Raw genomic sequence first — 24576 nt, 5'->3', positions numbered from 1 at the left:
GCCCTGCCTCGATTCTAGGGGATTAATTACCTGCTGCTGCACAGCTAGATGCCTCTGGCAATTTCAGTTGGAGCGGTGCAGAGCTTTCGTGACTGAATCCAAAGCCAGGTGAAACTCAGCTAGTGTCAGAGCCGAACACCCAGATGAAACTAGCCATGCTTCGAGCAGAGCAGTGCGGGGTCCACAAATCTCTTGGCTGGGTCTGGGAAGGCAGGGCAGTTTCAGTCCTGGATCTACAGTTTTGCAGGTAACAGGCTTCTGGGCCAGTGACTTGCTGAGTCTCCCTTTAGGCGGGGCAGTACGCCAAAGGACCATGCAGTACACAGCTGAGCTGTGCAGACTGTCACCGGCAGTCACAACCTTGGGCCCGAAGGCGGGGATGGATGGAGGGCACAGGGCTTGCTCCATCCCGGTGGAGCCATTCCTGTTTCTAAAGTGGGGTGAAAGGCCACATCTGCGACTAGCAGTGACAGCAGCCAGGAGGCCTGACCGAACCTCCACACACTAGAAGCAGGCCTGGAAGTACATTATTTGAGGCTGGGAATTATTACTTTACCTAATCGCCAGGCCAAAGATGATTATTAAAGATGCAGCATGAGACCAACAGAAAGAACTCACGGCAAAAGGCCCACAGTGCCTTGATGCAGGAGACATGACTTTCAAGGGGCTGCAGCTGCCGTTGGGGGAGTGGGGGAGGCAGTTGTATAGATTGTCCCATGCTGGAGTGTGTGTGTGTGTGAGGGGGTAGAAGCACCCAGGTCCCAACCCTGCAGGGTGCCCCCTTGGGTTAAAGCCCAGTGGGAAGCCAGGGCATAAGCAGTTATTAACAAGGATTCACATGGACTGGAGTGGGTCCGATGCCCAGGCTGGTGCTGGCTGCCGAGATGGCAGACCCAAGGGGGCAGGTTGTCAGGGAGCAGCTGCACACATGCCCTCGCAGGCCTGGATTAAAGTCTGAGGTGGGAGTGTTAAGGGCTGATGGGTGGTTTGATGTCATGAATGATGCTCTGCCAGGAACCCAGGGGGCAGTGGATGAAGATTGCTCCCACAGCACATGCCCAGCGTGAAGGGCACCGGACACAATGCCACCCAGCTACCCTTCTTTATGGGCTTGCTTCTCAAGCCTTTATCTACAGCAGGGTAATTGCCCGTGTCCAATAGCTGGGGGGCAGCAGGAGGTCCAGGGGGACTAGCATGGAGCGGCTCAGGACATGTGGCATTCAGCACTGCCTCCAGGAGCAAGGGGCAGCTGCATCCCCGTCACTGGGTGTGACATTATCTGATTAAAATATGACCATATAGATCATTGTTGCAAACACTCATATATTTGCAGAAATATTGTACAAAGGTTGTCGAGTGAGGTGTCTATGAAAAGGTTCTGATTTGCTGGTTATGATTATGCTATCTGTATGCATGTATCATTTTTGTATGTGAAGTTATAAGTATTGGAATATCCACCAGCTTTATGGGGATTGTCTGCCCCATTCTTTGCAGTTCACACTAACTGAGTAACCATAGCTATCCCCCGCTGGGACACCAATCACAGCCAGATATGCCATGTAAGATATCTGCAAAAATGTTATAATTTGCCAGATATGATAATCTTGTTTATATGTTTGTATCACCTTTGTATTATGAGTTATAGATATGTCTGTCTGTATTTCAAACTTGTGCTATGCTTCTGGGTGACACCCCCAGACAGTTTGGCATCAGCATTGCCTAGCCTGCTTGATGGCCTATTAAGGACCATCAGCCATACAACTGACCCATTGAGAGAAGGCAGATACACCTTATGACTCAGCAAGGCATGCAGGGACATGCCTATGGAGCAAACTCTAAGGCCTTGGCTACAGTTGCAGATGTACAGCGCTGTGAGTTAAACCTGACTTCATGCAGCTGAGTAGGGAAAGCACTGCAGTCTGTCCACACTGACGGCTGCCCAGTGCACTGTCGTGGCCACATTTGCGGCAATTGCAGCACTATTGGGAGCGGTGCATTATGGGCAGCTATCCCACAGAGCACCTCTTCCCATTCTGGTGCCATGGGTTGTGGGAAGGGGGCGTAGGTGCGGGGCATCCTGGGTCCTGTCCCAACGCCCCGTGATGCATCACTTCGCATCCCAGAAATCCCTTTGTTTCCATCCACCTTTGGCGCCATCTTTCAACGGATTCTGTGCAGCGCAATTTGTCTGCGGGAAATGGAACCCAAACTGCTGAGGCGTATGTTGACTTATCTCGCCAGCACATCACGTTTGGCTGTCGAACTATTCCTTAAGATCCAAAGTGAGAGTGAGGAATCCGACAATGCTATCAAGCCATGTAACGTGTACGACACGAAATTGCTTGTGACATTCACGGACATGCTCAGCACCGTGGAACGCCGCTTTTGGACTCAGGAAACAAGCACCAAGTGGTGGGATCACATTGTCATGGAAGTCTGGGATGATGAGCAGTGGCTGCAGAACTTTCAGATGAGAAAAGCCACTTTCATGGGACTGTGTGAGGAGCTTGCCCCCACCCTGCGGCGCAAGGACACGAGATTGAGAGCTGCCCTGCCAGTGGAGAAGCGGGTGGCTATTGCAATCTGGAAGCTGGCAACTCCAGACAGCTACCGGTCGGTTGCAAACCAGTTTGGAGTGGGAAAGTCGACCGTTGGAATCGTGTTGATGCAAGTTTTCAGGGCCATTAATCGCATCCTACTCAGAAGAACCGTGACTCTGGGTAACATGCAGGAAATAGTGGATGGCTTTGCATAAATGGGGTTCCCTAACTGTGGAGGGGCGATAGATGGGACGCACATTCCTATTTTGGCACCACCCCACCTAGGATCCGAGTATGTTAATCGGAAGGGGTATTTCTCTATGGTTCTCCAGGAGCTTGTGGATCACCATGGGCATTTCATTGACATTAACACAGGCTGGCCCGGAAAGGTGCATGACGCACGCATCTTTCAGAACACTTGGCTGTTCAGGAAGATGCAGGCCGGGACTTTTTTCCCAGAGCGGAAGATCACGGTAGGGGAAGTTGAAATGCCCATTGTGATCCTTGGAGATCCCGTTTACCCGTTAATGTCGTGGCTCATGAAAACCTACACAGGGAGCCTTGACAGCATCAAGGAACGGTTCAACTACAGGCTGAGCCGGTGCCGAATGACTGTGGAGTGTACCTTTGGCCGTTTAAAGACCCGCTGGCGATCTCCGTATGGGAAGCTGGACTTGGCCGAAAACAGCATCCCCACTGTTATATCCACATGCTGTGCCCTCCATAATATTTGTGAAGGGAAGGGTGAAAGCTTCACTCAGGCATGGACCTCTGAGGTTCAACACCTGGAGGCTGAATTTGCACAGCCAGAGAGCAGGGCTATTACAGGGGCCAGCGTGGAGCTGCAAGGATTAGGGATGCCTTGAGGGAGCAATTTGAGGCTGAAAACCAGCAGTGATATCTGGTGCCCTGCACGGGAGAGAAGTGCAGTAGTTCCAATCTTTAGGAATCAGTGTTTGCTAAGCAGACAAGCAGACTTGCAGTGCCTGTTTATTTCCTGGGCTAAGGAGTCTTTTACTTCATGCAATAATAAAGAATGTTTTCAAAGCCAAAAAATCCATTTATTGAAAAGAAACAAGGGGGTGGAGTGGGGAATGGTACAATCACAGATTCGCGTATGTCCTGTCTGGTGTGCTGTGCAGTGAGTGCTGCACTTCAGGATAGCTATACTGCATGGAGATGGGGGTTGAGTGCAGAGGGTAAGGGTTGTGGTTTTCAGGGCTGGGTGGTGAAGATACGGTGTTGGAGGCAGCGAGTGGCGTGAAGAACATGGAAGTTAGGGAAAGTGGGTTGGAGGTGACAGTGGGGCACAACGGAAAGAGTTTTGGGACAAGGGCTGTAGGGTGGGGGTGGCGTTTGCGGTACTGCTCCTTTTTCTGCATGGCTATGAGCTCCTGGATAGCGTCTGCTTGGCGCTCCAGGATGCTTATGAGCCGATCAGTGCTTTGCTGCCGGTGCGCGGTGCTTTGCCGCCGGTGCACTGCATTTTCCTAGCGGATCCTGCTTTCTCTCTCCCTCCAGTTCTGTGCTTTCTCATTCTCTTTAATAGATTGCCGCATCACTTTTTGCAGCATGTCTTCTTTGCTTTTTCGCGGTCTCTTCCTGAGTCTTTGCAGTCGATAAGAGGGACAGCTGAGGACTCAAGGTTGATGCAGCTGTATAGGCAAAATGCAACATTTAACAGAGGCAGCATTGTTTATACCAGACAGAGTAATGATTCCCCCCGCACTTAAGGAGTAGAAAACACACAGGGTCTACACAATTGCATAATTTTCCCGTCTGAAACAGAGTGCACATATCCCACGGGAGCCTCAAAATGGTGAGTAAGGGGGGCTGATTGTTTCAGGGCTGCACTGTCCTCTGGGTTTCTGTGCCTTGGGGAGAGCCAACAGCTTCAGGGGGCACCTACACTGAACACTGTCCCAACATTTTCCACAGGACTTCGTCCTGGACGATATCTCGCTGCTGAGGGTGACCTGGGAAGCAAGGGAGGGTCTTCTACTGCAATGCGGCTTCCACCCTGGCCCATATGCAGCTTGCCTGTGTGCAGCAATGGTCCCCCCGCCCCTCGCGGCACAGTGGCGTGGATACGTTAGCCTGGCTGGGACAAGGACCACGGTGGCTCTCCCGATAAACCTGCGCAAGCGCATTGCACACGTTCTGGATGAGACATTCGAGGAGATTACCGAGGCCGATTACTGCGATGTGATAAACCACATCAATGCACTATTCCGCATCTAGGCATGCATGCCTAACCCTCCTCTCCCAAAGAGCCCGCACCGAAAAAATTCCTTCCCGGAAAAAAAAACGCTTACCAGGAACTGGCTCTTCTGTTTGTCCTCCATCAAGTACTGGCTGCTGCGGCTGGCTTTCTTCCTCTGGGCTCGAGAGGAGCTCCTGGCTGCATGGCTCCAGGGATTCTGGGGTGTCTCCATCTGGCCCACCACCATCACTCCCGTTTTCCTCCTTCTCCTCCCCCCCCCCCCACCGGCTCTGAAGTGTCCATAGTGGTGCTTGGAGTGGAGGTGGGGTTAGCCCCAAGTATCGCATCCGGCTCTTTGTAGAATTGGCAGGTCACAGGGGGAGCACCCGAGCGGCCGTTTGTGTCGCGGGCTTTGCAGTAGGCACTCCGCAGCTCCTTCACTTTAATCCTGCACTGCAGGGCGTCCTGGTCATGGCCCCTTTCCATCATGTCCTTTGATACCTTCCCGAAGGTATCGTAATTCCTACGGCTGGAGCGCAGCTGGGACTGTACAGCTTCCTCCCCCCAAACACTGATGAGGTCCAGCAACTCGCCATTGCTCCATGCTGGGGCTCGCTTGGCGCGTGGAGGCATGGTCACCTGGAAAGATTCGCTGATAGCACGCCACGCCGGGCTGAGCAAACAGGAAGGGGATTTTTAAAATTCCCGGGGAATGTAAAGGGTGAGTCACATGGTTGGTTACCTGAGGCCAGGGCAGTAGAGTTTGAACTGATGACCAGAGTGGCTAGAACAGGCATTGTGGGATACTGCCGAATAATTCTGGAGGCCATTCACAGCGCATTGGGCGGCCACACTGGCGCTGCAGCGCTGCAGCGGCAACGCAATACTCGCTATTCCTCTTGGGGAGGTGGAGTACATGCAGCGCTGCAACCACAGAGATACAGCGCTGCAAATGCCTTGCCAGTGTGGACGGGGAGTGAGTTACAGCACTGTAACTCGCAAGTGTAGCCAAGGCCTAAGGCTTCCAATCCATGTGCTGGGCAGCTTGTGTTTAAAACAAAGGAGACATAGGACACATGGCAAGAGACTATAAAAGGCAGCTGCAACTTCTCCATTTTGTCTTCAATCCTGCTTCTTACCTCTAGAGGAACTTCGCTACAAACAAAGGACTGAATGACCCTTCCAAGCTGTGGATGTACTCCAGAGACTTGACTTAAGCCAGCAGCTTATACCATCTCTGCTACAAGCCTGAACCAAGAACTTTGCCATTACTGGATGTAACTGATTCCTTTAACCAATTTTAACTCTCACCTTTTTCTTTCTTTCTTTTTCTATAAATAAACCTTTAGATTTTAGATACTAAAGGATTGGCATCAGTGTGATTTTTTGGGTAAGATCTAACTTTTAAATTGACCTGGGTGTGTGGCTGGCCCTTTGGGATCAGAAGAACCTATTATTTGATGAGATGGGTTGTAAAGAACAACTCATCTCTGACTCCAGTGTTTTTGGTGGTGATATAAGAATTGAAATGCCTAAGGAAACTGCCTTTATGTTTTCTTGTTAGCCAGCGTGGTGAAACAGGAGTTTATTTTTGTGGTTGGTTTGGTATATCTTATAAAAGAATAACCACCAATTTTTGGGTTGTGTTTGCCCCATTTCTCAGCAGTTTGTCTCAAATTTGGAATTCTCAGTTATGACCCACTAAGACATGGTTACACCGTGTCTGATGGGGCGAGCCAAGGAGTGCCTTGGCATTGGCCGGGCCTTATCCAACTGCCAAGCGTCTGTGATGGGTGGGTTGGGGGCTTTGTGCCAACCTCGGATGCTGGCCCAGGAACCCTCAATGAGGCAACCCCCTCATTGTGGCAGATGAAACAGCAGCGGAAGGTGTCCAGCCTGAGGATGGGCATATTCCAACTTCTGCCTTCAAACAGGGGGCTGGAGAGCTGAATGGGGGAGGGGATACATCTGCTTTCACCTGCCCCTGCCCCGCAGTCAAGCACGTGTAGTGCTGAGTCTGCCTCAGTTTCCCCTTTGCTCAGCCAATCACAGTTTAGCCCCATGTCTGGCAGTTCCTCACTATGACTCCAGCCAGATCGCTAATAGTCTCTCCCCACTTGGGGCAGTAAAAAGTCCAGTGGGCTGGTAATAGCGTGACCAGACAGCAAATGTGAAAGGACGGGGCGGGGGGGGGGGGTAATAGAAGCAGGAGCCTATAAAAGAAAAAGACCCTAAAATCGGGACATCTGGTCACCCTAGCTGGTAACCCTAGGACAGGGTCAGCAGTCTCTGACCTCTTGGGGTTTGGACCCCTTTGCTCTGCAGGCTCTCCTACCCCCTGGGCTTGGGCTGGAAAGGGACCCCAGGCCTGCCCCCTCCTCTGGGCTCTGATCTAGGGGCTCTGTGTGAACAGCTGAAAGCAGCCAATCCCAATCCCACCCTGCTTCCCACAATGCCTCTCTGCTTCCCAGACTCACCCCTGTGATCCTCCCTGCCGGCCCATTGCTGAAGGCCCCTGCTCTCCCTGGCTCTGCAGCAGCCCTGCCCTGCTGACCTATCTCCCCAGCTGCTGCAGGGCTACCACTCTGCTCCAGCTGAAAAGGCAGCATGGCTCCCTGTTCACCCTTTAGTGCAGGGGTGGGCAAATCTTTTGGCCCAAGGGCTACATTGGGAATGGAAATTGTATTGTGGGCCATGAATGCTCACAAAATTGGGGGTTGGGGTGTGGGAGGTGAGGGCTCTGGCTGGGGGAGCGGGCTCTGGGGCGAGGCCAGAAATAAGGAGTTCAGGATGTGGGAGGGGGCTCCGGGCTGGGGCAGGGGGTTGGGGTGTGTGTGAGGGGGTGTGGGCTCCAGCTGGGGGTGCGGGCTCTGGGGTGTGGGCTGCAGATGAGGGGTTTGGGGTGCAGGAAGGTGCTCCGGACTGGGACAAAGGGGTTCAGAGGGTGGGAGAGAGATCAGGAGTGGGGCAGGGGGTTGGGGTTCAGGGAGGGTTGAGGGCTCTGGGTGGGGTGCAGGCTCTGTGTTGGGGCTGGGGATGAGGGGTTTAGGGTGCAGGAGGCTACTCCGAGCTGGGGCAGGAGGTTGGGGCGTGGTGCAGGGCTCAGGGGTACAGGCTCCGGGCAGTGCTTACCTCAAGCAGCTCCCAGAAGCAGAGGCATGTCCCCACTCTGGCTACTATGCGGAGATGCCGCCAGGCGGCTTTGCGTGCTGCCCTGTCTGCAGGCACTGCCAGAGCCGTCCTTAGCCATTTGGATGCCCTATGTAGCCCCCCTGTGGGGAGGGTGTGGGGGGCCCCAGGCCTCGCCCCCCCCAAGGGGCTGGGAGGCAGAAGCTGTTGGGGGCCCCACAGGCTCAGAGTGGCCCGGGGGATTAGCGGGGGGATGGGAGCAGCCCGCTCCGCTTCCCTCGCCCCGGCCCCAGCTGTGTCGCTCAGGGGAAGGGACTTGGGGGAAGGGAATCTCCCCCCCACTGGCAGCGGCAGGAAGCGGAGCAGCGCAGCCCCAACCCGCTCTACTCCGCCAGCTCCCAGATGTGGTGCTCCGCTTCCTGCTGCCAGTGAGAGCTGGGAACGGTCCTTCCCCAACCCAAGCAACATGGCTGCGGCCAGGGCAAGGGAAGCGGAGCGGGCTGAGGCCGCATCTCTCTGCTTCCCGCCGTCGGTCAGTGCGGGGGCCAATCCTTTCCCCGCACTCACCAGCGGCAGGAAGCGGAGTGCCACAGCTGGGAGCTGGCGGAGTAGAGCAGGCTGGGGCCGGGCTGCTCTGCTTCCCGCAGCTGCAGGTGAGTGCGGGGTCAGGGGAAGAGGTGGAATGGGGGTGGGCTGGGGGTGGAGCAGGGTGGAAGGGTAAGAGGCAGGGCAGATGGAGTTGCCCGGGTCCCCCCCAGGGACGGCCCTGCCCCTTGCAGGGGGGGCCGGCTGAGGGATAGGGCTGGTCGCCGGTGCAGGTGCTACCATGTATGCAGCATGCAGCTGCCTAGGGCACCATGAAATTTGCGGCAATTTGGTGCCCCAAATTCCATGGTGCCCTATGCAGTTGCGTATGCTGCATATGCCTAAGGACGGCCCTGGGCGCCGCCCCTGCAGCTCCCATTGGCCATGGTTCCTGGTCAGTGGGAGCTGTGGGGGGCAGCGTTTGGGGCTAGGGCAGCGTGCAGAGCCCCCTGGCTGCCCCTACCTGTAGGAGCCAGAGGGAATACATGCCGCTGCTTCCGGGAGCCACGCAGAAAGCCCCCGAACCCGCTTCCCAGGGGGAGCTCAAGGGCCAGATTCAAAGGTCTGATGGACTGGACATGGCCCATGGGCCGTAGTTTGCCCACCTCTGCTTTAGTGGCTGGAACAGCCTGGGGTCTCCTGGTTTTGAATGTTTGGGGTGTCATACTGCCCCTACATGTCTGTCTGTTAGGGGTTCCCTTTGGCTGCTTTGCTTTGCCAGGATTCCTTCATACAGCTCTTCCCGCTGGGGCTCAGCACTGCCACATGGCGCTGGACCTGGTCTGAAAAAAGTGGGGGTGACTGCCATTTTCTACAGATATGAAAGAGATAGCACAGCTGTTCTACCCCCCCCCCCCGGCCCCTGTCAGTTCTGCCCCCCCATCTGTCCTGCCCCCCAGCTCCCTGTCCGTTCTGCACCCACATCAGTCTTGCCCCACAGCTCCCCGTGAGTTCTGCTCCCACATCTGTTCTACCCCAGCTCCCCATCAGTTCTTCTCCCACATCTGTCCGGCCCCCAGTTCCCCGTCAATTCTGCTCCCACATCCGTTCTGCCCCTGTGATGCTCTGTACCTCGAGGGAACACACAGCCCCCATGTTCATCCCTGTAAAATGATTGTGTGTATCCAATGCAAAGTTTGTCATGTCAGGTGTCTTTGGAAGGTTCGTGATGTACTGAGCACTGCTGTTATAGTGATGTTATAGTAATTGTTACAATAATGTTATAGGTTATAGTTTCATGTATATAGTTATGAGGCTGAAAATGTATCCTCATGGCTTAAAGTAAGCCCAGGCAAATACTCTCTCAGAACAGAGAGGCAGTTCACACCTCATTGGGGCAGGTATGGGACAAACCCAGCCCAGCCTCACAGGAACAAAGGACACTGGCCTAGGCAGCAACAAAAGAGGGAGCTGGCCCCCTTTCTTTGGTCAGTTTGGAACTGCAATGAGATAATGCTCACCTGATTCTGAAGGGTGGGGGGGCAAAGCCAAGAGGGAAGAAAGGTCATGATAAAAGGGAGAGATGTTTGCCATGCTTTCTCTTCCACCTACATCTACAGACACCACACCAAGCGACTGAAGTGCTGATCAAAGGGGAGAGACTGGCTGAAGCGCAGCCAGCCAGCCTATGGTGAGACGCATCTAAGTTTGTAAGGGCATTGAAGGTGTTAAGATCAGTTTAGAATGAGTTTTGCTTTTATTTCATTTGACCAAATCCGACTTGTTATGCTTTGACTTATAATCACTTAAAATCTATCTTTCATAGTTAATAAATGTGTTTGTTTATTCTACCTGAAGCAGTGTGTTTGGTTTGAAGCATGTCAAAGACTCCCCTTGGGATAACAAGCCTGGTACATATCAATTTCTTTGTTAAATTGACAAACTCATATAAACTTGCAGCATCCAGTGGGCATAACTGGACACTGCAAGACGGAGGTTCTTAGGGTTGTGTCTAGGACCAGAGATATTGGCTAGTGCCATTCGCTTGCAAGTAGCTGGGAGCAGCTTATGTGCCAGAGGCTGTGTGTGAACAGCCCAGGAGTGGGGGTTCTCACAGCAGAGCAGGGTAAGGCTGGCTCCCAGAGTCAAGGATTGGAGTGACCTAGCAGATCACCCATCCAGATAACACCAGAGGGGAACATCACAGCCCCCAGCTCCCTGGCGAGCTTGAAGCCCCCTCGCAGAGGTAGTAGAACCTGCCCCAGAATCCCCCATTCCCCAGCCGTGGAGACAGCTCTATTGCTAATCCCAGGTGTTCCCAAAGCACAAATCAGGCTTCAAAGTCATGAGACTGGCTTCAAAATAATAAACAGTGTCCTTTCCTTTTGCCTTCTGGCTGCTGAGTCTCAAGGGGCGGGCGGGTCACATGCTCAGGCTCTTCTCCTAACTATGAGGATGTCATAAACATACAGCTAAGGGTAGCATAAAATCCCTCTTTACCCTGTAAAGGGTTAATTTCTCTTTTACCTGTAAAGGGTTAAGAAGCTCAGATAACCTGGGTGACACCTGACCAAAAGGACCAATAAGGGGAGAAGATACTTTCAAATCTGTGGGGGAAGGTTTTGGCCTGGGTCTCTTGGAGCCAGCCAAGAAACCAGTCAGGGAAATTCCATCTTCTTAAGTATATCTGAACCACCATTAGCTGTATGTTTATGATAGAGAGCTAGAAACTTAGCTTTTGTAACTGAAAGCTGACGCTGGCTCCCTCTGACCCGCCAGTGCTGGGAGGTCTAGCCCCAGACAAGGGGCTGCTGGAATGGTGGGGTGGGCAGGGAGATCCCCATGGAGGTCACAGCTGAGTGGGAACCAGGGAGAGCGAGACCAGAAAACCAGTCATGCTGCAGGCCCAGCTGCAATGACACATCTGGGCAGAGCTCTGAGGAGGCACTGCCCACGGCACAGCAGAGGGTAACGGGCCAGCCAGCAGCAGGATCACCAGGGAGAGTGGTGAGCCCAGGGCAGAGCCCAGTCCTCACCAATTGCTCCCCTTCTTGTAGCCCACTGGGAGCGACGGGGCCCCTTGGAGAGGAGCAGGCCTGGGCTGTGGAGCAGTAGGGGTTAAAGCCCTGTGGCCAGCAGCTGAGAATGGTTTCCACAGCCTCCTGCATGGCAGCCTCAGCTCCCCCTGGGGGAGGGGGCAGAATGACCATGTGGGAAGATCCTGATTGTCCCAGGCCAGGGGGAGCTGGTGTCCTCTCCCAGGGCTCAGCATAAATGACCCGGCTTGCAGCGCCTCGGTTTGTCTGGTCACCCCCTGTGTGTGGATAACTGTATGTGCCCAGGGCGGGGGTCTGCAGCTCCAGCCCCCTCCTTGGGAACAGGATCACATCTGCATGCCCTGCCCTTGCAGGAGGGGCTGTGTTGTCTCTTCAGTGCCAGAGGCGTTAACAATGTAATGCCCGGCCCAGGCCAGAAAGGAGATGGGGGGCCCACAGGGAGCTGAGCAGCTGTGCTGACACAGCCTGACACAGGCAGGGCGGGGCTGGACTGCTCCTGGGGATGGCTCCTGAGCCAGCCAGCTCCGTGGTGCTCCGCACAGAGCCAGAGCATGGCCAGGATTCAAGCACGGAGCAGACTTCTCCGTCCTCTCTGGAAAAGGCCATCCAGGGATCACTGTGCAGTTCATAGCCAGCCCACGTGCCCACCCCTGTGCCTCACATCCCCTTGGAGGGTCCATAGCCAGTCTACAAAGAGGGAAACTGAAGCACAGAGGTGAGTGACTTGCCCAAGATCACACAAGGAGTCAGCAGCCATGGTGGGCATAGAACCCAGGAGTCCTGCCTGCCAGTCCCCCTGCTCTAACTCATTAGTCCACACTCCCCATCACATCTTGGAGCTGAACCCAGGAGTCCTGCCTCTGTCAATCACCCCAATGTGAGCCTGGGAGTGGAATCCAGGGGTCCTGACTCCCAGCCCACTCTTCAGCCTATCAGAGCTTGGCCTGGCAGCTGGGGTTAACAAACACTCCCCCCTGCAGGAGAAGGTGCTGGGTGGGAGCTGGTACATCATGTTTGCTGGGGCCCCATTTCACTCATTATATATGTTCCGGGGGGTCTCCAGAGCTCAGGGCCCCGGAATACTTCCTCCCCCGTTTGCATCAGCCCTGGGTATGTGAGCTCCAGGGTCCAGCCCAGCCACATTGCCGGGACAGCAGAGGGGAGCCAGGCCCTGGGCTGGCAGAGAAGGCGTGTCAGCAGCTGCAGAAATGGAACAGAGCTGCAATAACAGAGCTGGACTAACATTCCCGCCCTCTTCCTCCCTGCTAGCCCCAGCTCCCTCCCACAGCCCTGATTGATCCACAGCACTGCCGCTGCATTCACATCCCTTGCACAGCTCGGCACAGAGGCGTAGTGCACGGGGCCCCTGCCATTGCTCTGCCAGGCTCCAGGACCCCGCAACTCCTCCATCAAGGGCACCAGGCTAGAACAGAGCCGTGACTGGGCCCCCCAGCCAGCCTGCGGGAATGCTGCTACTTCTGCTCCTTGTCGGTACTTTCTGCCACCAGGGAGATGGGGCAGGTAAGAGGGGTCCCCAGCACCCCTAGGCAGGGCTCTTGCACCCTGCGGGAACTGCAGAGCCACCGGGTCCCGAGTGGCTCTGAGGGCTTAGCCATGGAGACAACCCCTCGCTCTGATCAGCCCAGCTGAGAGAGAGAGTGTGATTTCCAGTGGTGTGGCCAAGGGATGGGATGGGGTGTCAGGCCAGGGTTCCCCCTGCAGAGACTGTAACAGCCCCCATCCCCCTCCCACCTCTGTGACATGGGGAAGTGGCAGGTCCCTTCCCAGCTTAAATGCTTTTCCTGCACTCAAAGCACCACCGGAAAGGCTGGTGCCGGCCAGTCTGAAACGGCTTCGCAAGGAGATACCAGCGGTGCTAGCATGTCTGAGGGACTGGCAGTGCTGGGGTGGGGGGGAGAGGGGGAACAGGATCCCCTGAGGGGGGAGGTGGGCAGGGAAACCCCGCAATGAGTGAAGCATGGCAGGGAAATCCCAGCATCTGCTGAGCCCTCCTGCAGGAATTACCTGTGGGCTTTTCTTTCCCATGCATGGCTGAGTGCGGGCGAGCCCGAGCAGCTGGCCAGTGGGCCAGCAGGTGAGGCTGGGGGCTTGCTGCAGTGATGGAGGAATGCCCTCTGGAAGGGAGGGCTTTGTGTGGCAGGAAGCCCAAAGTCAGCTGTCCAGGGGATGTGGTTGGCCCAGTGCCCTCCGACTCTCTGATTCTCTGGGTGTCTGTCTCTCCCAGCCCTGCACACCTTCACCATGATTCAGCTCTCCCACCTCCCGAACAACAGCACCATTGAATTTTGGGGGAATGCCACTCTGAACGGTGTACTGGCCCACAGCCTGCAGGGCTTCAATGCCAGCCAGCTGCTCCCGCTGGAGCCCCCGGCGCAGTGGCAGGAGATGGAGCGCAGCCTGCAGACTTACTTAAAGACCTTCCATGCCTTCGTGCAGGTGATCACCAAGGAGAGGCCGGTGCAGTGTGAGTACCAGAGCGGGAGCGGCACTGGGGACATGGGCCCCTCTGACACCTGGCGCTGGTGACATGGCTTGGGGGGTGGCAGCAAAGTGGAAAAAACAGAGTTTGCATCAGCTGGATGGCACAGGGGGGCATGCATGGTGTTTGCCACCCATAGATGGGCCAGCCAGGCAGGGTGCTGCGCTGCCCCCACGCCCCGGGTGCTGTGTGTAACGTGAGGGCAGGGAGGTGCAGCGGGGGCGAGGGTGTTATGCTTTACCAGGATTGCTAGGCAAATGTTTTTCAACTAATTGTTTTGGGTTGAAAAATGCATTGGTTTCGAGCCAACTCAATCCCTTTTGAAACAATCTTTTCCCCTGCATTGTTTGATTCCACAAGCAAATTGGTTTTGGTTCAGATTAGGGTTACCATATTTTGAGTGTCCAAAAAGAGGACACTCCACAGGGCCCCGGCCCTGCCCCCAGCCCTGCCCCCGCCCCAACTCCACCCCTTCCCCAAAGTCCCCGCCCCAACTCCGCCCCCTCCCCTGCTTCCCGTGAACATTTGATTCGCGGGAAGCCTGAAGCAGGCAGCAGGTAAGCTGGGGTGGGGGTGGGGGAGGAGGCGCGGCCCAGTCTGCGCCCCCCCAACCGAGCGGCTCCCTCCGGCGGCTGGCCCTGGCCCCAGCCCCAGCGTCTCCAGCCTGGCTCGGCTCGGGCCCTGGGGTGCCGGCCCCGGGCCAGCCCCCGGTCGAGCACCCCCAGGCCAGCACCGCCAGCCCCCGGCCTGGCCCCGGCCCGGCCCCGGCCCCCGGCCCAGCACTGCTGGCCCCGACCCGGCCCCCGGGCCAGCACCCCCGGCCCAGCACTGCCGGCCCCGCACCCCCGGACTCCGGGCCAGCCCCCGGCCGAGCATCCCCGGCCCAGCACTGCCGGCTCCGGCCTGGCCCCCGGCCCAGCACCCAGCGGCGCCGGCCCCTCCCTATTTTCCCGGACATGTTCGGCTTTTTGGGATTTCCCCCCGGACATGTCCGGGAAAATCCGGATGTACGGTAACCCTAGTTCAGATTGAACCAGATTTTTTGTCACAATTTTCAGCTTGGCCCTATTCCCTGCTCAGCCCCCCAGGGCCTGCCATAGCCTATCAACAGCAGTGACTTAGATCTTGGCCAAAAGGAAACAGCCAGGTGGCCCAGAGTCAAGTCTCTGTGAGCGAGCGCTGTGTGCGTCTCCTGGCTCCAGACTGCGCCCACTCAGCGAACAGAATGGCAGCTGCCACCCAGCTTTCCCGGGACCTCTGAGAGTACCATGAAAGGGGAACAGACACATCAGTTACCTGGCAGTGTGTGGCACCGGCTGGGGTAGGGAAGCAGAGAGAGTAGGTATGGGGGCGTGGGGATGGCAGTGGGGAATGAGAAGGGAAGGAGGAGGGTAGAGGGATCAGGCCAAGGGAGAGAAAAAGGGTAAAGGAGATTGAGTGAGGTACAGATCTGGGGAGCGCAAAGGGAGTTGGGGTGGGATCGGGGGAAAGAAGTGAGGAGATGGGGAGATGCGGCTGAGCCCAGGGAGCACATAGCAGTGAGGAGGGTGCTGCTGACTGCCCCCCATCTGCCCGAGGGTTGCTCTGGCAAAACAAGGAGGGGTTGGGGTGCTCCCCCATGACCCCTCCTTCCATGTGCCCTCCTGACCCCTGTGTCTGGGCCATGCCAGCCTGACCCCTCCGGCTCTGCCCCCTCACAGACCCCCTGCACTTGCGCTGCAAGCTGGGCTGCCAGCTCTCCCCTGATGGCGCCTCTCACAGCTTCTACGAGGTGGCATTCAATGGAGACGACTTCCTGAGCTTCCGGGCGGCCAATGCCAGCTGGGTGCTACCGGGAAACAAGGAGGACGACGAGCTGGCCACATTCACCCATGCCCAGGTGAACCGGTACCCACAGACCACCTCCGAGCTGCAGTCCTTCCTGAAGACGACGTGTGTGGAGTTTGTGAGGCGGCACAGCAAGATGAATGGCGCCAGGATCGGTACGTGAGGGGGGACCACCGGGCATGGGTTTCCCAGGGGTGCTGTGTAGGGAGGGCACTGTAGCCCAGCAATCCCTGCGCCAGCCCATGCTGGCACTAGGACCCTCTGCCCAGCAGCAGGAATACAACCCCCCTACGACACTGGCAGTGGCTCCCTTTGGGCCCCCAGCCCAGGGGAAATGGAGGGAACATGGGAATGGAACCTGGGTCAGTCCCATGCACCAGGCCCGGCGCCCACCGCGCATGGCCCCTGAGAGCGAAGCCCGGCTCTGAGCCCATTCCTCTTGTCTTGCAGAAGGACAGCACAGGCGCTCGCACACCCTTCTGGCTCTGGGCATCACCTTGGGAGCCATCGCCCTGGCAGCCTTGGCCATAGGAGTCTTCTTCTGCACAGGAGGGCGGAGTAGTGGTACCGGAGGAGGTCATGCCCCAGCCAGCCTTCACTGTGCAGTGTGACGGGGGGCTCGGCAGCTGCCACCCCCGGCAAGGGGAGGGGAACGCTGCTCAGTCCCCACGGCTGATCAGCTCTGCGTGTGGATCACTGCCCCTAAAGTACCAGCTCCTCAACTATGTGCCAGACATGGGGCAGCATCCGTCCACAGCTCCTACCACACCCTGTTCTTGTAGCCACCCCAAGCCCCCGCCAGTTGCCGTCCGGCTGCCCTCTCCCATTCCCCGCCTGTCCCTACAGGGGAACTCAGGGCCCTGAGCAGTGACTCAGATACCAAGTAGCCCTCCTAGGGCCACGGCAGGATTAGGCCCTTTGTCCATCCTTGAGGGGCTTTGCCCAGCCCTGGTTTGGAATGTTCCCAGCGAGGGCTTCAGTCCTTCTGGGTCAGGAGATGTGGTTGGAGACGTGGCCACAACCTTTGCATGGTCTGGGGTGAGGGCTGTTACATTGACACAGATTTCTGGTGGGGGGCAGGGAAGCTGCCCATTCTGGGCCAGAAATGGGGAGGGTGGCATGGCATGGGGGTATCTCAGCACCCAGGCCAGTTAAGGCTGAGCTGAGAAGGAGCAGGTCTGACCATGCCAGAGAGGAAGCCAACACACTCCCAGGGGCAAACCTGGCATCACCCAGCCAGGAGGGGCAAGCTCAGGCACTAGTGCTGGATGAGGAGGGGGGCAGCTGGAACATCAACCAGCCCCTCCCCTTTGGTGGCTGCGGAGAGCCATGCCCGACTCATAGGCAAGGCCTCACAGACGCTCCCAGTGCTTCTCCTTTGACTGGGCGAGGGCATGGGGGTGATGGTTGCAAGCAGTGGCGCTGGGCGTGGCCATCTGGGTGCCGCTGTGCCTGGGCCCTGGCACTGTTGGCGCTCAGCCTGGTCAGGGATGGTTCAGTCTGTGATCTATTAGTCTAAATCTGGTGCTGGGCAGCCGAAGGGGGCTGTGTGAACAGCTAACAATTTCTTCGCACCGCCTGGGGATGGCCATAAATCAGCTCAGGAGCCCACCTGCCCCCTTGCCAACCCGAGAGCGGTTCTGCCATACAAAGAGAGGATTCAATTGTTTGGAGGAACCACGTTGAGGCCATGCAGCTCAGTGAACCTGCTGGATGAAGACATGCAGGATTCCACAGCCCCAGGGGTCAAAAAACAGGGTTGCCAACCCTTCACGATTGGCCTGGAGTCTCCAGGAATGAAAGATGAATCTAATTAAAGATTACGTCATGTGAAGAAACCTCCAGGAATACATCCAACTAGGGTGACCAGACATCCCGATTTTATCGGGACTTTCCCGATATTTCCTTGTTTGTCCCGTGTCCCGACCAATGTTAGGTCGGGATTCGGGACAAACAAGCAAATACTCCAGAGCCCGGAAGTGCTCGCGCCCCCCCCGCCCCCGCCCCCTCCTTCCCCCATTGGCTCCCTCCCCGAATCCCCGCCTCTTCCCCAGGCTCGCCATTCCTCCTCCCTCCAGTGCTTGTGGAGGGAGGCCCGGGAGACACAGGGGAAGCGCGGGGCCAGGGTGAGTGAGAGTCCGGCCTGGCCCCGAGTGCAGGCAGGGTGTTAGGGAGAGTAGGGGGGCTGCCCAGCTGGCGCAATCCCACGGTGGCCCCGGGCCGGAGGCATTGGCAGTCCAGTTCCCCTGTGGGACCCGAGCAGGACGGGGGGGGCTGGGGCCTGCTGCCCCCACTCGGGGGCCGCTGCGGGATTGCACCAGCTGGGCAGCAGCCCAGATGCTGCTGGGCACAGTGTGCGCGCTGCTAGGTCCCCGCAGCAGGCCCGGGCTCGGGGGGTTCGGGCCTGGGTGCCAGAGCTGCAGCCGCCGAGCTTCGCCATTGGCTGTTTCCTCCCCCCACGGCAGTGGGAGCTGCAGCAGCAGCTGCTCCCGAGTCCCACTGCCCGGGGGTGGGGGGAGGGGAGAACAGTCACTGCCTGGCCCCGTGGGCCACCCCCCTACTCTCCCTACCGCCCGACTGAGTCCTATCTGCACTCGGGGCCAGGCCAGACTCTCACTCACCCCGGCCCCACACTTCCCCTGCGTCTCCCGGGCCTCCCTCCAGCGCTTGTGGAGGAAGGGGTGTGTGTGTGTGTGGGTTTTTTTGTTGCCCTGCCCCACCCCCCCCACGTCCCAATATTTGACTTGGGTGATCTGGTCACCCTATGTCCAACCAAAATTAGGAACCCTAAAAAGCATGAGTCAGGCTGCAAAAAAGGCACAGGATCTAAAACTCTAATAAATGCTGGATTAGTCTCATTTCTCTAAGAGGTGCATGTGTGGTCATGTTTTCAAGTGGGTCCCTGCAACCATGTGATCTTGAACCTTCCTTTTTTCAAATGAAAACTGGGCTCTCACACAACCTCTGGATTCCAGGGCTGAAGAGGGGAGTTAGGAAAAACACCAGGTCTTGCGAGGCTACCAATGAAACCATAAGACTGGGCAACACGGGTGTTGTATGTTTGTTACACTGCAGTTAGAATCATAGAATCATAGAATATCAGGGTTGGAAGGGACCTCAGAAGGTCATCTAGTCCAACCCCCTGCTCAAAGCAGGACCAATCCCCAACCAAATCATCCCAGCCAGGGCTTTGTCAAGCCTGACCTTAAAAACCTCTAAGGAAGGAGATTCCACCACCTCCCTAGGTAACCCATTCCAGTGCTTCACCACCCTCCTTGTGAAAAAGTTTTTCCTAATATCCAACCTAAACTTCCCCCACTGCAACTTGAGACCATTACTCCTGGTTCTGTCAGCTGCTACCACTGAGAACAGTCTAGATCCATCCTCTTTGGAACCCCCTTTCAGGTAGTTGAAAGCAACTACAAAATCCCCCCATTCTTCTCTTCTGCAGACTAAACAATCCCAGTTCCCTCAGCCTCTCCTCATATGTCATGTGCTCCAGCTCCCTAATCATTTTTGTTGCACTCCGCTGGACTCTTTCCAATTTTTCCACATCCTTCTTGTAGTGTGGGGCCCAAAACTGGACACAGTACTCCAGATGAGGCCTCACCAATGTCGAATAGAGGGGAATAATCACGTCCCTCGATCTGCTAGCAGTGCCCCTACTTATATAGCCCAAAATGCCGTTAGCCTTCTTGGCAACGAGGGCACACTGTCGACTCATATCCAGTTTCTCGTCCACTGTAACCCCTAGGTCCTTTTCTGCAGAACTGCTTCCATGAGTTTTCAAAGGACTGCACTTGTCCTTGGTGAACTTCATCAGGTTTCTTTTGGCCCAATACTCTAATTTGTCTAGGTCCCTCTGTATCCCATCCCTACCCTCCAGCGTATCTACCACTCCTCCCAGTTTAGTGTCATCTGCAAACTTGCTGAGAGTGCAGTCCACGCCATCCTCCAGATCATTAATGAAGATATTGAACAAAACCGGCCCCAGGACCATCCCTTGGGGCACTCCACTTGAAACCGGCTGCCAACTAGACATGGAGCCATTGATCACTACTTGTTGAGCCCGACGATCTAGCCAGCTTTCTATCCACCTTATAGTCCATTCATCCAGCCATACTTCTTTAACTTGCTGGCAAGAATACTGTGGGAGACTGTATTAAAAGCTTTGCTAAAGTCAAGGAATAACACATCCACTGCTTTCCCCTCATCCACAGAGCCAGTTATCTCCTCGTAGAAGGCAATTAGGTTAGTCAGGCATGACTTGCCCTTGGTGAATCCATGCTGACTGTTCCTGATCACTTTCCTCTCCTCTAAATGCTTCAGAATTGATTCCTTGAGGACCTGCTTCATGATTTTTCCAGGGACTGAGGTGAGGCTGACTAGCCTGTAGTCCCCCGGAACCTCCTTCTTCCCTTTTTTAAAGATGGGCACTACATTAGCCTTTTTTCAGTCATCCGGGACCTGCCCCGGTCGCCATGAGTTTTCAAAGATAATGGCCAATGGCTCTGCAATCACATCCGCCAACTCCTTTAGCACCCTCGGATGCAGCGCATCTGGCCCCATGGACTTGTGCTCGTCCAGTTTTTCTAAATAGTCCCGAATCACTTCTTTCTCAACAGAGGGCTGGTCACCTCCTCCCCTTGCTGTGCTGCCCAGTGCAGCAGTCTGGGAGCTGACCTTGTTTGTGAAGACAGATGCAAAAAAAGCATTGAGTACATTAGTTTTTTCCACATCCTCTATCACTAGGTTGCCTCCCTCATTCAGTAAGGGGCCCCCACTTTCCTTGACTTTCTTCTTGTTGCTAACATACCTGAAGAAACCCTTCTTGTTACTCTTAATATCTCTTGCTAGCTGTAACTCCAAGGGCTGGTCCACACTAACCCCACACTTTGAACTAAGATACGCAACTTCAGCTAAGTCGAACTATCATAGTTCGAACTTACCGCGGGTCCACACGCGGCAGGCAGGCTCCCCCGTCGACTCCGCGTACTCCTCTCGCGGAGCAGAAGTACCGGTGTCGACGGCGAGCACTTCTGGGATCGATCCCAGGAGATAGATTGCTTACCGCCAGACCCGGAGGTAAGTATAGACGTACCCCAAGTGTGATTTGGCCTTCCTGATTTCACTCCTGCATGTCTGAGCAATATTTTTATACTCCTCCCTGGTCATTTGTCCAATCTTGCACTTCTTGTAAGCTTCTTTTTTGCATTTAAGATCAGCAAGGATTTCACTGTTACTTTAACTGTGATTCTAAAGGAGAGAGGAGTGACTCCTTTGGGAAATGTAAATGTTCCGGCCAAGATTTAAAATACAATAGGAGCACCATGTCTCAGTTTGTTCCCAATTCATTGCACAGTTTGGATAATTCAATTTTATGGGACTTGTTCATGCTTTCCATCTGCCCTCCAGCTTGAGGGTGGAAGGGGATGTGTAACGGTAGGGGAATACCAGCCCATGTACTCACACTTTGGTACATTTGTCTGATGAAAGCTGGCCCATTATCAGAGTCAATACAGTGTGGTAAACTCCATTTAGGAAAGATTTCTATTAACAACACTTTTGCAGCTACCAGACTACTCTCTTTCCACCCATTTCCTGAAGCTACCTACAATTACAAACATAAATCTATTCTTCCTAGGTGTGGTGGGCAAGGGTCCCACAAAAACCACCTGCAAGCACTGTAAGGGACCCTTTAAAGCCTGATGCATTAATTCTCCTTGCCTTTTCCTTCTAGCAAGGTCTTGTTTTGCACATGTTAAACAACTATGAATATGGACATTCAAATCCTCTTTCATTCCAGGCCACCAGCTCATCTTTTTAAGTTTCTCCAATGCCTCTTCAAATTTCAGCTGTCCCCCCACAACAGAACCATGTATCCATCCCAAAGGGAGGTGTTGCATTTGCTAAGATTGCTAAAACCCATTAATTGTTTGGTTTTGACATAATTAAGCTTTGTTCTTTTTTCCATAGAATGCCCTGCCACTTTGAGGGGCATTCTACAATCCATTGCTGTACCAACTCAACTTTTGCCTGAATGTCCTGTAATAATAGCAATCCTTCCTGGTTGTTTTCATCATTTTTTTGTTCTTGTTTTGCTTGTGCCTGGGTGGTTATTGCCACTGGCACAGCTTCCAATATTGTACCAGTGATTGCTGCTTCTTTGCAAGCTTATCTGCCTGTTCATTCCCCCATTGTAATGGACCTTTTCCTTTATGTGATTTTATTTTAACCAGTCTGAACTTATTAAAATTGGCTGCCAATTCTTCCATTCATTGCCAAAGGATCTTACGTTTAATTTAAGATCCATCAATTCCTGTAAAAGTCATAGTTTTCCACCATGGAAGATAAATGGTGGTACCTTTATGAACATAATCTAATCTGAATCAGTTCCAATAATTATTTCAGTTTGTTTTTCATTCTCTCCAACACTTCTACAACTGCTGACATCTGTGGACTGTGTCCCTCCCTTCTCTAGCTTATATTGAAAGGATTTAAGTATTTGCCTGTCTCCTGATCCTGTAATTCACTTTCCTTCTTTATAATATAAGCTACATGCACAAGACAGATTGTTTTCCCAATTACCTGTTCAACCGGAGTTGTCGTAAAGACAGCGTGTGCTTTAGATTCCTCCTGGGGCTCTGAAAGAACCATACAGATATTTCAGGTTCTTTCAGGGTGAGCAATTGGACATTTTCTGTCATGAGACCAAAGACCAATTGTACAGCCTTATCCACTCACATGCCCTTTGAATAAAATTTCCTGACTTAGTAGTTTTCCCAGAGCATGATGGCTTTTAACAATTACTTTACTTGCTCCGATAGTTCCCTGGGCTTTCTGTCATGTCCAGTAAGCAGCAAGAGCAGTTTGCTCACAGATTCACAGTTAGCTTTCTGGAACTGTCAGTGCTCTGCTATAGTACTCAACAAGTCTTTGTTGGGGGCAGCCAAAGCAGATGCTTCTATTAACCCTTTTCAAGCTTTCCCATGAACTAGTTGCTTCTTCTGTCCAGATCCATTGCAGCCTTTTAAGCACCTCATACAAGGGTCCTGCTTTTTCTGTATATCCCACCATAAAGTCTCAGCCCCCAACAGGACTGCAAGTATTTAGTATCCACTGGCAGTGGAAGGTTACACTTCACTCTCTCCTTATCTACTGATCTCCCTGAGTCTATTTCCCAGATACTGCACTTCTCTGTTTGACCTGGGCTTTAGAAGGGTTAGGTTTCAAGGTGTGTGCTTGGCAGCAACCCAGTAACTGCTGCACTAACCCTTCATGCTCTTCTTCAGTTTCACTTGCTATCAAGATCTCATCCACCTACTGAACTCTCTTTCCCCTTTGCAACAATCCTCCTTTTCCCAACATACTCCTCCCAGCAGCATGGAATATCGTGGGTGCATTGCAGTACCCCATAGGCAAAACATTCCAGCAATATTGAGTGCCCTGGAACACAATGTTGCAGCGGGTGGGTAGCATTGGTGGCAGAGATAAAGTGCACATGGAAACAGGCTTCCCTGTAGGACAGTGAAAAATCCCGAGGTGAAATCTGTCAGAAATGGGTCTAACATACTGTCCCTGAGTGTGGGCAAAACCTGTCTTGAATGAACAACCATCCCCATCCCCCAGGAAAAGGGGTAACCATTTCTAGCGAAATGAGGTTTGTACTGCCTGAGTCCAGTGGAATGAGGGGCACTAGGATAGATGAAAGAGGGGGACTTAAATTTGTGGGAAGATTAACTCAGATCATGTTGAGAGCCCATTGTCCGATGTGGATTTTTTTTTTTTTTTTAAATATGGCTTGGACAGCTTGGGGTTGGTATTTTATTTACTCCTCTTTGGTTTCAGAGCTGCTGTCAAGGGAGCTGGAGTTCAGGATTACACCCACTACCAGGCCTGGCTAAGGACCTTTCTGGAACAATTTGGGCCAACCAACAAAATGCCCAAACCCTGGTTACCATAGAAGTTTGAAAGGGGGCAGTGGTTGGGGTCCTGCACCTTGAATTCTTCCTGCCTCTCTGACTTAACAGTCTTTCAGAGAGACTCCTGGATGCCGTATTTCGCCCCACTCAGAACAGGGAAAACCCAGCCAAGAAGCTCTGGCTTCCTGCTTCCAAAACTCCTGCTGCTGAATTTCTGCCCAACAGGTCCAGGCTGCCCGTACTGGTGCTGGCATTATGCAGCTAGGCCATGTGCAGGAGCCTGCAGCAGCTCAGAAGCCCTGGCCCTGCCAGGGGGCACTGAGAAGAAAAAAAATCAGTGCACACAATGGAGAAGTGCCTGCCTGGAAACAGAGTGTGGAGAGGCCCAGTGGAACTGCCTGCCACTTCCAGTGGAGGGGTCACGCAGGGGAATTAGTGAGGTTGGCAGATCTCTGCATAGCTCCACCATCTGTCACTATACTGTGCACTTGCCCTCAGTATGGGGCCACCAACTTTTGCAAGTGGCCACACTGACACTTTCCTAAAATACTTCATTAAGTTTAAGAAAACCAGATAAATATGCTCATATACACATCCACATCATTGTAATTATTTACGTAGGTTTGTCTTTTTTGCAGATTCAATAATAAAAATAATGCTGTGAAAAGTGATAGGTGTATGTTCGTTAATATCACTTTTCATAGCACATTTAGTAGCTAGCTGGGAGGCTGCGATACAAGATACTAATACTAATCACGTATCACAGCCTCCCACCTAGCTAGTAAGTCTGCTGGGAAAAGTGATACTTGTACGTTTGTTAATATCACTTTTCTCAGCAAGCCCCAGGACAAATTAAGCCCTGAAAAGGGGGTGG

At 54.2% G+C, this 24576-nt stretch overlaps 1 protein-coding gene across 2 annotated transcripts; it reads left to right on the top strand.

Annotated features, from left to right (window-relative positions):
* Window positions 1-12673: 12673 nt before the first annotated feature.
* On the top strand, window positions 12674-24564 carry LOC117882356 (endothelial protein C receptor-like). Of its 2 annotated transcripts, none has more exons than XM_034780516.1 (4): window positions 12674-12974; window positions 13699-13938; window positions 15654-15935; window positions 23629-24564. In XM_034780516.1, exons 1-4 carry the CDS (start codon window positions 12920-12922, stop codon window positions 23682-23684), a joined length of 633 nt encoding a protein of 210 aa, XP_034636407.1. In that variant the 5' UTR covers window positions 12674-12919; the 3' UTR covers window positions 23685-24564. The 2 variants fall into 2 exon arrangements, with proteins under 2 accessions (XP_034636407.1, XP_034636406.1); XM_034780515.1 differs by lacking the exon at window positions 23629-24564 and adding an exon at window positions 16231-17698.
* The last annotated feature ends 12 nt before the right edge of the window (window positions 24565-24576 follow it).

Source organism: Trachemys scripta, chromosome 9 (assembly GCF_013100865.1).
Source record: "Trachemys scripta elegans isolate TJP31775 chromosome 9, CAS_Tse_1.0, whole genome shotgun sequence".
Taxonomy (NCBI): domain Eukaryota; kingdom Metazoa; phylum Chordata; order Testudines; family Emydidae; genus Trachemys; species Trachemys scripta.
The sequence above is the reverse complement of the archived record's forward strand: the minus strand, read 5'-3'. Positions and strand labels throughout refer to the sequence as shown.

Bases quoted from the DNA above. Each gene is read 5' to 3' on its own strand.
- LOC117882356 (XM_034780515.1), top strand. From the start codon at position 12,920: ATGCTGCTACTTCTGCTCCTTGTCGGTACTTTCTGCCACCAGGGAGAT. The intron at 12,975-13,698 runs GTAAGAGGGGTC...TGTCTCTCCCAG, and splicing joins CCACCAGGGAGATGGGGCAG to CCCTGCACACCTTCACCATG. The intron at 15,936-16,230 runs GTACGTGAGGGG...CTTGTCTTGCAG, and splicing joins GATGAATGGCGCCAGGATCG to AAGGACAGCACAGGCGCTCG.